This window comes from Cicer arietinum, chromosome 7, assembly GCF_000331145.2.
Source record: "Cicer arietinum cultivar CDC Frontier isolate Library 1 chromosome 7, Cicar.CDCFrontier_v2.0, whole genome shotgun sequence".
NCBI classification, from domain to species: Eukaryota; Viridiplantae; Streptophyta; class Magnoliopsida; order Fabales; family Fabaceae; genus Cicer; species Cicer arietinum.
In genome coordinates, this window is record NC_021166.2 from 29187922 (window position 1) to 29205555 (window position 17634).

At 28.6% G+C, this 17634-nt stretch overlaps 2 protein-coding genes across 2 annotated transcripts in view; one reads left to right on the forward strand and one right to left on the reverse strand.

Annotated features, from left to right (window-relative positions):
- The window catches only part of LOC140918736 (uncharacterized), a 3881-nt gene extending 3684 nt beyond the window's left edge, over positions 1–197 (forward strand). The window contains exon 3 of the mRNA XM_073363530.1: positions 15–197. Coding sequence (XP_073219631.1) covers positions 15–197 — 183 coding nt within the window. The remainder of the gene's footprint in view (positions 1–14) is intronic.
- A 15651-nt stretch (positions 198–15848) lies between these two features.
- On the reverse strand, positions 15849–17238 carry LOC101508211 (phytohormone-binding protein-like). Its single transcript, XM_004515339.4, has 2 exons — positions 16824–17238; positions 15849–16344 (listed from the first exon to the last, which is right to left on the reverse strand). The coding sequence occupies exons 1-2, from the start codon at positions 17002–17004 to the stop codon at positions 16043–16045; spliced, it is 483 nt and encodes a 160-aa protein (XP_004515396.1). The 5' UTR covers positions 17005–17238; the 3' UTR covers positions 15849–16042.
- Positions 17239–17634: the final 396 nt, after the last annotated feature.

Sequence of the window (17634 nt, forward strand, 5' to 3'; positions counted from 1 at the left end):
ATCAATATCAGCAGCATCATCCGACTCATCAGCATCATCTGAATCATCAACATCAGGATGTGCAGAAGTATCAGGAATATCATCAGCGGTCTGCTCCATCTGTGGCGGCTGAGGGACATCCTCCTCCATATGTGCATGCTCGGTGGAGTCAACATCATCGTCCTGGACCTCCTGTTGTCTTCGACGACGCTGCCTAATTGGACGATTTGCTTCGTTGCGTCGTCTGTTTGATGCTGTTGGTGGAATTCTCTCTACACCATCACGTCTGTCAGCTATGATCCGACTCATCAGCATCATCTGACTCATCAGCATCAGGATGTGCAGAAGTATCAGGAATATCATCAGCGGTCTGCTCCATTTGTGGCGGCTGAGGGACATCCTCCTCCATATGTGCATGCTCGGTGGAGTCAACATCATCGTCCTGGACCTCCTGTTGTCTTCGACGACGCTGCCTAATTGGACGATTTGCTTCGTTGCGTCGTCTGTTTGATGCTGTTGGTGGAATTCTCTCTACACCATCACGTCTGTCACCTATGATGTTACGAATAATCTGACCAAAGGCACCTCTCATTCTAGGCACTGCAATATATCAATATACCAATATTAAAAAAAAATGAAAAAAAATTTAAAAAAACCTAAAAAACATTTCGAAACTTTCACTGGGAAACCAAACTTTTGAATATTTTCGTAACTTTGCATCAATCTCAAAGTTCCGAAACGTGATTTTTCGAATCTTTCAGAATGCTCGAACCTTTTACATTTTGAATATTTCACCTTCAACAAAACCTTCGAAACTTTTGAACTTCGAAAGTTTCAAGTTCAATGAAAGGTTCGAAAGGTTGAATATTTCTGGAAAAAACATACTTCGAAAGTTTGACATTCAAAGAAAGTTTCAAAACTTTGGAAAAATCTGGAAAAAAAAAAGGCTTCTAAAAGTTTGACATTCAACGAAAGTTTCGAATGTCTGGAAAAATCTGAAAAAAATCATGCTTCGAAGTTTTGACATTCAACAAAAGGTTCAAAATTTCCTTAATTTTTCACTTCGAATGTGTGAAAGGTTCGAATATTTGGTAGGGTGGGAGAATCGGATGTTTCAGAGTTTTGAACAAATGGGTGAAAAAAGGAAAGTGTATTTTTTTTTAGGGTTTTATAGTTAAAATTAGGGGCAGTATGGTCTTTTACTTATAGTTGGGGGGGTGGGAGGTAAAAGTGGGGGGGGGGGGGTGCCCAGTACAATTCTCAGGAAGTAAACTATTAGGGAGAATCTGATATAGTTAGCGGTGGAAATACGCCACGTAAAATCAGATTTTGAAATTTCTGAGTTTATCATACGATTAATTATTTTACCCTAATTAAAAATATATTTCATATTCAAATATTTAAATAGTATATTTTACACTTTCTTAAATAGACTAAACTAATCTTTTATATATATAAGAAAAACTAATAAAATAATAAAAATAAAGTAAACTAATAAAATTCTCAGGAAGTAAACTATTAGGGAGAATCTGATATAGTTAGCGGTGGAAATACGCCACGTAAAATCAGATTTTGAAATTTCTGAGTTTATCATACGATTAATTATTTTACCCTAATTAAAAATATATTTCATATTCAAATATTTAAATAGTATATTTTACACTTTCTTAAATAGACTAAACTAATCTTTTATATATATAAGAAAAACTAATAAAATAATAAAAATAAAGTAAACTAATAAAATTATAACCAAATCTAATAAAATCATAACTAGCAAGTTTATAACAACCTTTCAAAATAACAAAGAAACAAAATAAACCAATAATTAACAAATGTTAAATAACAAATACTAATATTAATAAATAATAATAAAAAATAAAAATAATAATATATAATCTATATATCAGTATATCAGGGGTTTTTTATAAGCCTAAGTCTGAATAATATAAATTAATATATTTTAAAAAAATTATAAGTCTAACTTTTTTATTAAGTAGGTCAGATCAGACAAATTAGACGGTCGAACTTATTTTTGCCCCTAATTATAGTCTATCAAATCTTAAAATTCGGTTGTGTGTTTTACATTATCTAAAATTAAAATTAGATATAAATCAACAAATATAAGAGTTTGATGAAGATCCACCTACTATTAGACACACATATTAGAATTTAGTTGGTTGGAGCAAAATACACAAATTGAAGTCTAAATATAAGTTGACAAAAAAAAAGTCTAAATATCATATTTTGGTACAATAGTCTAAATATTTTTAGAATAATTTTTTTCTCAATAATTATAAATTGAGTATTGAGTAAATAATGAAATTATAGTATTGTATCAAACTGATTTCATACATTATCAACTTTTTAAAATTGTTAAATATTAATCATATTTAACCATGCAATCAAATTTATCTCTGTCATTATTTATTTTGTTTTTAAATTAATCTCTTATATGACTAATTTAATTTCATTTTAATCTTTACAATTAACCAAAGGTTGAATTTGATTACCATTTTGAATTTTGGAGATCACTTCATATACAAAAATTAAAACATGTAACGTAAGTGTTAATTTTTTACAGGATCAAAGTATTTTGCAGTTATCTTTAAATTGCCGTTATAAATAAACTTTTATATATATATATAAAAATCTACATAGATCGTAAATGGTCATTAAACTCTTTGAAATAATGATAATTTTGATAGACTAAATTGATACAATGTTATGATTTCAATAATCAATTTAAATACTTCGTTTCAACTAATGTTATGAAAATTAGATTGATCGGTCAAATTGGAAACCAACTTATCGATGAGTCCATACACACCAAAGAACTACTCATACAAAAAGAAGTCGGACGATGAATTAAAAAATTAATTTTTTTTATGAGAAACAAAGTCAGACGAGGAGCATCAAATGACATAGAGCAAGGAAGAGAGTGAATAAGAATGCAATGTGACAATGTTGCAAGTGATTGCGGATATAATTTGATGGTCATATGGGAAGGTGATCCATTTTGCCATTGCTTTGGGGTACTAGGAGCATAATTTGTTAGGTAGCCTTAACTCTTACTCACAAATGCATTAAAACTTTGTCGCATTTCATATGCCGAACTAGTAGCAACAACTTCAGCTTTCAATGAAGCGTCGTGAACATCAAAACCTTGCCGTCACTCTTTCTCCTCCTTCTTCTTCATCCTATGGTGGTTTAGGGTATGTTTTTACCCAAATTACTCATATTTTTTCTCTCAAAAAATAATTTTTATATATATTTAATTTCCTTTTTTTATGACTTTATCGTTTTAAGTATAATATTTTTTTTTCGTTGTTTTAGTATAACATTTGTTTATTTTTTCTATCTTATTGTAGTGTTTGTTTGATTTATATTGATAAATTAAACTTTAATTCAATATCAATACAAATTTAATGTCTTTAACATTATATCTCTAGATGTATGAGTATTATAAATATTTCAATTTTATTATATTTAAAGATTTTGTCTTAATTATAAATATTTTTCTATTTTATATTATTAATATGAGTTACAAATTTATTCTTAAATTCATCATTCTTAATTTTAATGATTTTTAAATGCATTATTTTCAATCGAAGTTATTTCTATTAAATAAATCAATATCATGTTTTCTTTTAAAAGAAAACCTTAAGCTTTTAATGGAAAAAACGTAATATGCCACTTGCATCATACATCTTCAAAAAGGAACGATGTACATATTTATATGATGGTTTTACACCTCTATAAACATATATTTATTATGGTTCATTTTTCTTCTTGAATAATGGGTTTACATGGAAAAGGGAAAAGTCTACGACTTGCAACTTTTCATCTGACGTGGACCACCGCCAAGATCGTTTGAGCTTCACCACAAACCACCAATCCTTTTTTATTTTGTTTTAATAAATTTGGAGTTATTAGTATTATTTAGTTAAATGTTATTATTTTTATTATTATACTTGTTCTTACTTTTAATTTTTAATGTATTATGGTGAATACAAAATCAATCATAAAAGATATATAGTATATCTAATGAATTTTATTGTTTTAAACAAAATATCCAATGAATTGTACACTTAAATTTGAAGTGATTCAATGGATTGTACACTTTTTTGTTGTTTTAATGAATGAATTGAATGTATTTTATTTTGGAAGAGAAAATGACATTAATTAATAGAGTTGCATATATAGTAGAACTGCCCAGCTTCCCAATCAAACATATCTCCTCTCCATCGCCATGTCCAATTCACACTGAATCCTTCTCAACCAATCATCTCTGCAATAGATGCTTCTCAATCCTCTAACAAGAAATAAATAGAGAAATAACAATTTAAGATTCCGTTATAAGGTTATAAGGATAAAGATACTAACAAGATGAATATTATAATATTTAGTGTTTGATGTGTATGTGATAATAAATAAAATAATATTATAATTATGTATTTAATATATATTTTATTATAACATAATATAAAAGATATTATATTTAAATAACAATTAATATTATGAAATAATTATAAATTATTTTTTCCAAATTAATATACAATACTTTAAAATATTATAATTTAACAAAAAATATTAAAAATAAATAAATAAGTGATAAAATACATTTATGTTTAATTTTTTTTAATGATACTACTTAATAAATAATTTTAAATTTTTAAAAATCACGAGTAATTAAATAATTATATTTTATTTATTAGGTAGGTAAAATAAATATATAATATATAATAGTTACATAGAAAAACTACTCTTATAAAAATTACATTTTCTATATTTTAAAATATATTTTATAAATATAAATAAATAAATTACTATTTTTATTATATTCTACTAATTTCTAATTCATCTCATATTTAATAATAAGATAACAATTATAACTACATATCCATTGACCTATTGTGTTAATAAAAATTATCCTTCATATATACTAGTAGTACTGTGATTATTTTTTTTAATGAGTATTTGCTTTACTATGATAACTGTATATTTGATTGCTTTAGTGATTAATATAAACTATCACAATGATATTTATTTATTTTTCTAAAATAATAGTATTTTAGTGTGGGTATTATTAAAAATAATATTATAGCTATATACTAATAAAATAAATTGTTTATGTTTTAAGATCTTCTATATGTCAGAAAAATAATTCTGAAACTGCTATTCTCTGAAACTGCTATTCTAACTTCTATTTTCTACTTCTGCATTGATTATTGGGCCTTTTAACACCTATAAATTACTTTATGCGCCCTCTTTTCTTTCTTCAAATATACAGACAGCACTTCTCCGTTTTAGGCCTTCTTTAATTTACTTTTTTTACTATTCAAAGATTTTTGGTCAAAACAATTGAAATTTTCTAGTAAAGTTTTTCAAAAATTTTGGAAAAACTTTTTAAAAGATTTTCGGTACTGAAGTTTACAAATATTATCGGAAATTTTTTTAAAAGTTTTTTAGTATAGAAGGTTGAAAATCTATATTACTAGAAAACTTTTTTTACAAGTTTTCTAGTAACTTCATTTGTACCGGAAACTTGTGAAATTTTTTTCTAGTACGCACCTAAATTTTTTTTAATTATATAAGTTTTAACAAATATGGATAAACCGCTACTATTATGTAATAAAACACGCATCGATACTACAAATGTTTTTGACACATATTAAGTATGAATAATTATAATTAATATTAATATTAATATTATAAAAATATATTATAATTTATTTTATAATATATTTCAGATATTTGATTCACTGGAAGCTGTTATGAATTGGGATAGGGAAATTGGTATAAAAATTAAAGTGACTGTCATCATTACTAGATCAGATAAAGAGACATGAGAGAGAGATGAAGAATAAATTAATATTAGATTGTGACAAAAGAGGAAAATACAAATATGTTGATAGTTTAACTCAAAGTTCAACAAAAAAGTGTGATTGTCATTTCCAGCTTAGATCAAAACCATTAAAAAATGGTTTAAGATGGACAATTAAAGTAATTTGTGGAGTTCACAACCATGAATTACTTGATATTTTGGAGGGACATGCACTTGTTGGACGTTTAGATGAAGAAGACACAAAATATGTTCATTACTTAACAAAATATAATGTTGTACCGAGGCGCATATTACTCTCATTGCAAGATCGAAATATGAATAATGTTACTCAAATCTCGCAAATATATAAACAGAAGAGTATGATATAATTGCACGTGAGAGGTAATAGGACATAGATGCAACATTTATTCAAATTAATTGAAGATACATAATATGTGTGTTGGAATAGAAAGCGAGAAGACTCAAATGTTACTAGAGATATTTTTTGGACCCATCCAGATTCAGTGAAATTGTTGAACTTGTTTTCTATTGTGTTGATTATGGACGACACCTACGAAACCAATAAATACAGAATGTCATTACTTGAAATTGTTGGTATGACATCAACAAAGAAGACGTTTGTAGTTGGATTTACTTATTTGGAATGTGAGCGTGAAGAAAACTTTTGTTGGGCATTAGAGACGTTAAAGAGCTATTTATTACACAAAACAAATTTCCTCATGTAATTGTGACAAACAGAGATCTTGCTTTAATGAAAGAGTAGATATTGTATTTCTACATGCTGTTAATTTGATTTGTCAATTTCATGTCAACAAAAATGTTGGAGCAAAATGCAAGCAATATGTCTTAAAGGATAAGCAAGAGTTAATATTGAATATATGGAAAAACATTATGTATTATAGGGATGAAAAACGTATATCACACACTTGCACATGTTTGAGCAATAATGTGTCGATAATAAAGTGTGTTGATTATGTGAAAGAAATTTAGTTGACTCTTCATAAGTAAAAGTTTATTGATGCATGGACAAATTAAGTGATGCATTTGGAGAACACAACGACTAACAGGTATGCCATGTCACTACAAAACTTCGAATTTGTAATTTTACTATATATTGTTGGATTGCTCGATGGTGACAATTTACATGTAATGATATGTTTAAGTCAGCTCATTGGAAACTGAAGTTAATGTTGAAACACAACATATGTGACCTGTGTAAATGTTGAAAGGCTATGAACAAAATGATAAGATTGCAACTTAAAAAAACCAGAGGCTCATCTCAGAAGATTTTCTATGATAAAGCGCATGAATACAATAATCCATGTTATCAGAGTTTGAATATATTCGTATCAAGAGAAGCTCCAAGAAGCATTGTTGTAAAATACGAGAAAGTTGAGTGAGTGAGTATCGACAAATTTGTATGTAGATGCTCTCTCAGAAGAACATATAGGTTACCTTATACTTGTGAATTGACACAGTATAAATTGATGGGTGAATCAACTCCTCTAGATGATGTGCATATTCAATGAAGGAAATTAAGCATGGAATGTGAACTCACTAGAGACACAAAATATGGATTAGAGTTGGATATGTCTAATGAGATGAATGCCTAATGGAAACGCTTTCGATCACTTGATGTTATAGGAAAAAAAGTGTTGAAGAGTAAGGTGCGTCAACTTGTTTTTCCAACTATAAGTTCGATGTTACACAACTTGAAAAATTTAAATCCAAAGGACGAGTGAAGAAGAGTAAAGGTAAGAAGCCGAATGGATATGATGTATGTCGAGACCCTTCTTACTTTGAGCATCTTAATGCAAAATATTGTGAAGATCCTGATTCTCAACCATCTCAATCATCAAAGAGAGACATTCTAATTCATCAAAGAAACAAACATCTCAATCCTCGATACATTTGTTTCTGAGACAATTTCCTGATGTTATTCAACCTTATATTGATGGTGTATTTAATGTGATAACATATGGAAATTATGGCTATCACGTTATTGCATCATTGTTTGGACACGATGAAGAGTCTTGGTCCGCCATAGTTTGGACTTGGAGATTGCTTCTCATATAAGTCTATATGATAGATTTTTCCAATGAAGCATTAGAGAAATCAAAGATTCTTTGAAGATAACAAGTTTTGATATTCAACCCCTATATAAATGGATGTCCATACCTGATATGGGTTTCATGATAGCGACAACATATAATATAATTCTAGTCACGTTTGGTCAAACATTTTCCATGACTTTCTTTCATATAAGGGGTTCACATTCAAGATCGACAACAAACGATCGTATTAAATGTATTGGTTTTGTTGAAACAAGTCATTGGGTTATGGTAAAATGATATTATTTTCTTAAATAATACTTCTATTTTTTTAAATAGTAAAATTAAAGATGGAAGTTGGATCATTTTTGCTAGTTGCACTCCTATAGACAACTCAAAAAAATTATTAATCCAAGTAATAATTTTTGAATTACTAACATTGCATGTTTTCAGATCTTTTGCATATTGAGTTTCATCCTTTTTATCTGTAGGCTTAACAAAAGTTCAATCAACAAAACACCACATATCTTTTTCAATCAAATTTTTTTTCCTCACATAACTCCAATAAGAGTAATTTTGTCCATTTAGGTAAACACTAACAGCTTGAAGAGAATCATCCTTAGCACCAACCATAACAAATAATGATAGGAAAATACGATAAACACAATCACTGAGAAATACAACTATTTCGCCGTTTCCGACCGTTGAAAAAGAAGACATGAATGTTGCGAATTGACTGTCCAAAAATCAGCCTGATCCAACGGTTAACGAATGCGCAATCGATGTTTTTCTGAGACTGATTTAACAAAATCGAGAATAGGGTTACTCTTCTCTTTTCTCTTTTGGTGGTTGTCTTTCCTATCAAAATAGTCTATCTCTTCTTTACGGTGGATCCCAAAATCAATCAAAGCTCTGATACCATGTTAACAATGAAAAGAGGAAGAAGATAGACAACCACTATAAAGTTTCATAACATAGAATGAACCAAACTTGAGTTAATAGAGTTACAATGAGTATATATACAGGAGAATAGAAATCTAAAATACTCTTACTACTAATATATAATAACATTATCTAACATTGATCACTCCAATGTTTAAGTTTTTTAATCTTATTTAAGTTTTGATCACTCCATTTTTGTTTACATAAATAACAACACTGTCTAGATATAGGAAAAATCTAAGTCGTGTTTAAACCTTAAGGATAATCATCATAATAGGTGTGTTTATTGTTGTATTCTTGTTAGAATATAGATTGCCAATTTACTACTACATTCATTCTTTTTATTAGATGGCTAATAATGAGATTGGTGGTGGGTTTCAAAGCAACACAAATGCATCTGTAGCTACATCTTTCAAAGGATAAGGGAGGAATAAAGCTCGTAGAAATAGGACGAATATTGGGTGGAAATATAGGACATATGTGAAGGGTAATTCTAGAAAAGTTAAATGTAGTTTTTGCTAAAAAATCATCAGTGGAGGAATTTATAGATTCAAACGTCATCTTGCGGGAACTAAAGAAGATTATGAACCTTGTACACAAGTGTTTGATTATGTGAAATTACTAATGCTCAAAGTAGTCATTGATGCTAATGATGCATCAATGAAGAAAAGAAGAATGGATGAACTGTTTGAGGACGAAGAAATTGTAGCATTGGAGATGGATAGCTTTGAGTCTCAACAAATAGGAAGGGTCGTTGCAAATACTAAAGGAAATGGAAAAATTAGTACTGCTGGAACTCAATCAACAATTAATCAATTGCTTAAAAAACCCATAAAGGAGGAAGCGGATGATCATGTTGTAGATTTCTTCTACACTAGTGCCATTCAATTTAATTGTTTAAAAACCCAACCTTTGCAAAATTGTGTGAGAATATTGAAAATATGGAATTGGTTTATATGTGAAAACAATATTGGTTTCAAGTACAAATTATCCTACTTGGTTTGATGATAACAAAATCAACTTGTGAGAACAATTTTAGGCACTAATGTTTTACTAAAGTGTGTAGTTCCAAGACCATAAACAACATTGTAGGATATTATGATATATCCTCTCATGAATTGGTGAAAGAGTCACGAAAATTCCGCATTCAAAACTAATGAAAAAGTGCCTCTAAAGCACTGCATCTGATGGTACAAAACATTAGATGGCATATGCCTCTGGTGGTATAAGAAGGTTTGCCAAGACTACATCTGATTCTGATTCAATTATGCTTTAAGTGCATATGTTGAAGTCTGTCTCTGATGAAGCAAAACAAACTTTGGAAAAATCTACCTTTGATTAAGCAAAACAAACTTTGGGAAAGTGAAACAATCAAGTTTCTGGTCAAACTTTCTCTTATAGTTTGCCTCTAGAGATGAAGCAAGCATCTAACTTTCTTGCCTTTGGTGAAAATCAACATTAAGACAAAAGTCAACGCCAAGAAAAAAAATCAATATTCTGGTAAAAGTCAATGCCCAAAAAAAGTCAATATTTGGAAAAAGTCAGCTCGTCTAATTGCTCTTGCCTCTAGTTCAGTAATTGTGTCTCTGGTGTTCCCATCTCTTGTTAAGAAAACATGATTCTGGTGTTCCTTTTTTTGGTCAAGAAACCATATATCTAGTTTTCATACTTTTAGGTCTAGTACATTTTATTTCATCTAAAGCTGAATTCCAAAAACACTTAGAAAAATTATAAGTTTCAGTTTTATGCTCAACGACTAGAATTAAACTCAACGGATATGTTTTTGAAGACAATGAAGCACCATGTTGAAGGAAAAACATATACCATGAAGGACATAAGGCACTTCCTTAAAGGACATTCAACCATACTTTAAAGGATAAAAACAATGCTGCAAAGGCTTCTATAAATTGAACCCGATTTTGAATTCAAATAACACAATCGATCACTACAACTTACGACATTCTTTCAAAGTGAATCAATCTCAAATCAGTAAACAAAAGCACTAAGTTAAATTTTTTTCAAATTTATGTAAGTGTTTGAGTAAGAAAAATATGAAACTTATTCTATAAAAATCCTCTAGTTAGAGAGAAAATTCTGAAATCCACAAACACTCCTTTATTTAATCAAACTTAGTAGTAGATGATTGTATTCCTCAACGGTTTGACGACACTAAGATAAAAGTTGAGAAAACTTGTTAGAACTTGTAAACTCAGTCCAGTTGTGGCTGTTTTTTACTCAACAACTTGACGGTACAAAGTTGGAGGTGAGAAGATGGAACACAATCATTGTGACTAACCAAATGTTCAAGTATAAGTTCTAAATATAGTGGATTAAATCCTTCAAAGGAAGAGACCGAACGTAGCTACTAAATTAGTAGTGAACCAAGATAAAATTGTTGAGTCATTTATTTTGTCATTTCAGTTTTATCACTTCAGTTTTTTTTAAGCCATTCGAAATATTCTCAAAAACTGTAAACACAATTCAACCCCCCCTTTGTTGTGTTTCTTGACCAACATTATACACCTATTCCTATCATGATATTAAGGAGAAGTTATTGAAAAAAGCAGTAGATAGAACTGACGCAATGCTTGAAGAGTTTAAGGCTGAGTGGAAGAGAACCGGTTGTTCCATCATGTCTGATGGGTGAACAGATAGGAAAAAACGGTTGATATGAGACTCTATGGTGAAAAGTCCTAAAGGGATATTGTTTCTCAATTCATCGAATACTTCTGATATTTCTAAAACACATGATAAAGTGTGTAAGATGTTAGATGGCGTTGTCGAATTTGTAGGAGAGCATAATGTAATTCAAGTGGTTACTAATAATGCTGCGAATTTCAAGGCTGGTGGAGAATTGTTGATGCTGAAACGAAATAATATGTATTGGACTCCATGTGATGGTCACTACATTAATTTGATAAGATGGTTATGGATAGTCGCTTTTGGAAGAATATAACTGTATGTCTCAAGATTGATGCTCCTTTCATGGATGTGCTTCATTAGTGGATTATGATGCAAAACCCACCATGAATTACATATATGAGGCGATGGACCAATGCAAAAAAAGGATTCAAAGCAACTTTAAGGATGATTTGAAATAGTAAGTTCAAATCTTTGTGTTTAAATGTTTTGATATAAGATGTTTGTTATTTATTTTTGTTGCAACTATGAACCGGTATGAAAAATTATTGATGAACGTTAGAATAATCAGCTTCGTAGGCCTTTGCATGCTGCTGCATATTATCTTAGCCCTCAATATCACTTTGAACATGATTTTAAGCTTGATAATATTGAGATTAAAAATGGTTTATACAATTGTGTGTCAATGTTGGTAAGTGATGCTACGGTTAGGGAAATCATTAACGCACAGCTTGTCGACTTTCATTTTTGTAATGGTCCCTTTTTTGATAATAAGTATGCAAAAAAGTCAAGGAAGACTTTGCATCCAGCACAATGGTTGAGATGTATGGTGATTATGATCCAGAGTAAGAGGTTTGATATTTGTGTTTTAAGTTTGACTTATAGCTTTTCTAGATATGAGCATAATTGGAGTGCATTCGAAATATTGCTAATTGAACCAATGACTTTGTTTATAGTTTATAATTTCCTTTGTTAGTGTTAATTTATTGTTTAAATTTATTTATGTTTTATTTGCTAGGTCCATACCAAGAAAAGGATTTCGTTGCATAAAAAAAGACTGAATGATTTGGTGTAGGTGATGGCAAACATAGGGTTAACAAAGAAAGAAACAAGAAATAATGAACCAATTTCATAGTTGATATTGAATTTCTAACTACTGAAGATGGACATGTTAATCATTATGAGTATGTGATGCAACATATCAATATTATTGAAATGAATGCAAGTTTTACAATTGTCGGTTCCAGCAATCCTCCACACCTCTACCTTCAGATAATGTGGATAACTATAATTGGATCTTCAATTCTAATATTGAAGAACTGTTGTCATATGGGGAAGGATTTGATGAGGTTGATGGGATAGTGATGAACATGGTGTTATGGAAGGATTGAACTTTTGAAGAAATTTGATCTTATTTTTTGAATTGTTTTAACCTTTAACTTTATGATCATATGTATTTAATGTTTTTATGATTTGGTGGAATAATTAACTTATTTTTGATACATGTTTACAGTAATTAAGTATCATACTTTATTATGCTGATCTATCATTATTTTTTCTATTGAAATTTTATAATTTTTGATGAATTTATGGTCACATATAAATAAATATATAAATATATATATATATATATATATATATATAATATAAATTTATTTTTATTATTATTTTAATAAGAGATAAATTCGTACTAATTTACCTAAACAAAATAAATTTACTTAAACTTTCAAGTATGACACATTTGATATCAATTCAAGACACATATTGTCCTTTCCCAAAACTTTATCTCTCGTGCTCAAAAAGTGTCCAAGTAGACCAATACCAATTATTTTAATAAATTTTTTTATTTAGAAAATATTTATTAATTTAATTTGTTTTAGAAGTTACATTAATCGGGAATTATATAAATTTAAAATAGTAAAAACTGAAAGTATGAATTTATGAACAAAATTCCAACATCTATGTTTATAGCTTAAAATGATAAAATATCTACAAAAAATGACAAAATGCATACAAAGGTGATAAAGAAAGGTGTCCTAAATACTTATGTTTTTGAATTTGTAATGTTGAAGACATGAAGATTATTGATTGAATATGTTATGGACCATGGACACCAAACAAAGCAAATATATCAAATCTGAGTCGAATGAACACTACAACAAGATGAAAAATACGCTTCACCAAGACGACGAACAAAACAGTGATATTGCACTCAAATGTTAACCACGGTCAAAATACAAAAGAAAAACTAAATCTATGTAAAAATCACTTATTTTAATCAAAGGAGAAGAAAACAAATATTTAGAGCGGTGATTTTAATAGAAGATAAAGAAATTTGTTTTAACCACAAATGTTAGTTATGTTTGGTTTCTAGAAGAATAAAACCATAGTAATCTAGAGTTTGACCAAAATATAAGTAAAGTCCGGTTAAGAATTGTTCAAGTCAATTTTTGAACTCAGATTTCTCTCAAACAATTAGTCATTAACTGAAGCTCATTAATCACTCGAGTCAATCACTTGATTAATGAGTTACGTTAGTACATATGTACAAACAAAATACTTAATTTTTTGAGGTAAAAAACTGAATTTATCGAATCAATTAGTTAATGGTGTTCTCTCTTATATCCTGAAAATTATTAATTTAGATCAATAATGTTCTAACTTTGTTTGTTGTCCTATGCTTTAATTTTATCTGTAGGTCTAGGATATGAATACAAATTAATAATGTTCAGTAGTTTTATACAGCTGAAGACACATTGAGAATGTTTGATTTTGTTCTTTGGGTTTTGTATTATTAGTGGATTGATTTGGGTATTATTAAATTTATTATAGTATATTACAACAATTTTGTATTATCGCAATTGCTATATTTTTAAATTTATTATAGTATTACAATAATAATGTTTTATTAAATTTTTTTTAAATACAATAATTTATAGTATTATTTTTTATTTTTTGCAACGGTTATAAAGTGTTGTCGTACCTTAATTAAAAAATAGGCATACTAGAATGGTTGTTGTTGTAAATTAGAAAAACCCGTTAGGTAGCTTCAAGTATAGTTTTTAAATAGCGTTGTTCTTTCAAAAGAAAACCGTTGCGTAAGGCAAAAACAACACTTTAATTTCCCATATATAGAAAATCATTCTCGTAGATTACGGCAACGGTTTTTTAACGTTAAACAACAATTTTTATGCGTTGCAATAGAACAAAAATATTGTAATCAATATTTAAAAAGAAAAACATTATTTCATCTCGTAAATACAACTCATATAATAACTATAACTATAAAAATATTTAATATATTAGAGTTAACTTTAAATTTGAAATCTCACAATTCCCAATAATTAATATACATAAATTTCACAATCTCACACTTCCCAAACAATTAATATATATGAGTTTTGCGGTTACATTTTTATAAGGAAAAAAAAAACATTAACACCAAAGTAGAATAACTAGACCCGCCCATATAACTGATATGTCAAACGTTATCTTCAAGCCACACCTGGTGACAAAAAGTGTCCAAGTAGACCAACAACAATGATTTTAATAGATTTTTTTTAATTAAAAATATTTATTAATTTCATTTTTTTAAAATTACATCGATCGAAAATCATATAAATTTAAAGTAGTAAAAATTAAAAGTGTGAATTTATGAACAAAATTCCAACATCTATGGTTATAGCTTAAAATGATAAAATGTCTACAAAAAAGACAAAATGCATACAAAAGTGATAAAGGAAGGTGTCCTAAATACATGTGTTTTTGGATTTATAACGTTGAAGATGTAAAAGTTATTGATTTAATATGTTATGGAGTATGGATACCAAACAAAGAAAATATATCAATATGAATAGAACAAATACTACAACAAGATGAGAAATACGCTTCACTAAGACGATTAACAAAATAATGACGTTGCACTCAGATGATGAAACGACAGTCAAAATGCAAAAGAAAAACTAATTTATGTAAAAACCACTTATTTTAATCAAAGGAGAAGAAAACAAATATTAAGAGCAATGATTTTAATAGATGATAAAAAAAATTTATTTTAACAACAAATGTTATGTTTGGTTTCTAGAAGAATAAAATCATAGTAATTTAGAGTTTGACCAAAATATAAGTCTCGTTAATATTTGTTTTAGTCGGTATTCGAATTTGAATTTCTCTCAAACAATAAATTATTAACTGAAGTTCATTAATCACTCGAGTCCAATTACTTAATTAATGAGTTATGTTAGTGAATATGTAAAAAAAATAAAAAGACTTATTTTTAGGAAAAAAACTTAATATTTGGTATCAATTAGTTCATAGTGTTGCTCTTATTTCTTATTTCATGTTTAAATAGAAAAACATTATATTTGGTATCGTAAATACAATTCATATAATAGCTACCGAAATTTAATATGTTGGGGTTTATTTTAAATTTGAAATCTCACACTTCCCAACAATGAATATACATAAATTTCACAATCTCATACTTTCCAACAATTAATATATGAGTTTTGCGGTTACATTTTATTAGAAAAAAAAAAATCATCACCAAAGTAGAATTACTAGCCCCACCCATATAATTGATATGTCAAACATTATCTTCAAGCGCACCATGGAGTAGATACTTTTCTAAGCGATCAAGATAGAATAAAGTGGACTGTGATGTCTTTGTTGGTTTGACTCTTTCTTCTATCTCGGATTCATGATCGTAAGAAATCTTCACGTTGACCAGAGTCTTATCCTCTTCTATTTGAGATAATTGAAAATTTGTTTGGTAGAATGACAAGCCTTGACTCAAATAGCCTCCTTCAATCACTTCCAGCCCAATTTCATGGGTTAACTCATCAAACTCAGCAATCCTCTCCCTCTGATAATTTATAGGAGATACACCTGAGATTCATTCCCATAAGAATTTGATTGACAATATTGTAATTGAACAAAACATGAAATTTGTATCATAAATATAGCTTGAAAAATTATTTTGTAATCACATCCAAGGCTTTCGAGTGCAGTGGCTTTGTGATCCTTACTATTTCTTCTGATCTTAAATATGATACAAAATTTAATCAACAAAAATTAATATATTTGATCCAAATGTCACTATAATATTTTTAATATATAGCAACATGTTAATGTATTTGGTCAAATACGTACATCAACTTTTTTTAACTCAATTTTCTTTATTTAGAATTTAAGAAACTATTACCAAAATTGCAATAAGAAACATGCAACTGATGAGATCTCAATTCCAACAAGAATCACAACCATAAATCTATTGGAATAAATTTATTTGAAATTATTTAATGACATAAATACTTCCTAGACTTTTTAGCAAACTTTATTGAAATAGTTTGAGAAGCCACACTTACCAGGAAAAAAATTAAAGATGAGGGTTGTCCCAACTCCTCCATCCCCATCAATTAGTTGCACATCTTTCACAATATTTGGTATAACCTTTGGACCAATTATCATGAAATCCTTGGCCAGAGCTGCCCATAAGATCTCCAGCCCTACATTTAGTGTTGCTTGGGTTTTGAATTCCTTTATCATGATTCTCTAACGTGTGTTTCAACCAAGTAGCATGATATTGATATATATAAGAAATTTCAGAATTGTTTGTCTTATAATATTAAAGATTAAATTAAACCAAATGCTAATAAGTGTTTCGAGTGTATTTATTAAATCACCAATTATAAAAAAAAAGTCATTTAGAAATTTAAAAATCTAAAAGTATTTTTTTTTTTAATGTAAAATTTTTATTTTTCATTTTTTAACTAGTATGGTAAGAACACTTGTTAGCCAAACCCTTAAATTAAAATGAAAACAGCATCTTTCACTAGGTTATTGATTTACAAGAAATATGCTTCTTTTGTTTTTTAATGAAGGAGAGAGATTCCTGTGACATTGATTCTATACTAAAATATTTGTCAAGATTTGATCCGTGAAACAAGATATTATTCGTGGAATAAAACTATTTCTAACCATTCTGGTCAAGTTAAATATACTATGATATTCTTTGGATGAACTTTTAAATTATAGGCATATTGCAGAACGAAGTAGCATCCAAATAGTGCCAACACGATAATGATATCTACTTTATAAAATATTTAGGGTGGATTTTACTTTTAGGCAATTTCTTAATTGATTCAGAAGCATGTGATTCTTCAAAAATTTATACGA

What these genes read in the sequence shown, in the direction of transcription:
- LOC101508211 (XM_004515339.4), bottom strand. Translation starts at nt 17,004, where the DNA reads ATGATAAAGGAATTCAAAACCCAAGCAACACTAAATGTAGGGCTGGAG. An exon ending in CATCTTTAATTTTTTTCCTG is followed by an intron (nt 16,345 to 16,823) that starts GTAAGTGTGGCT and finishes AATGAATCTCAG; the next exon opens with GTGTATCTCCTATAAATTAT.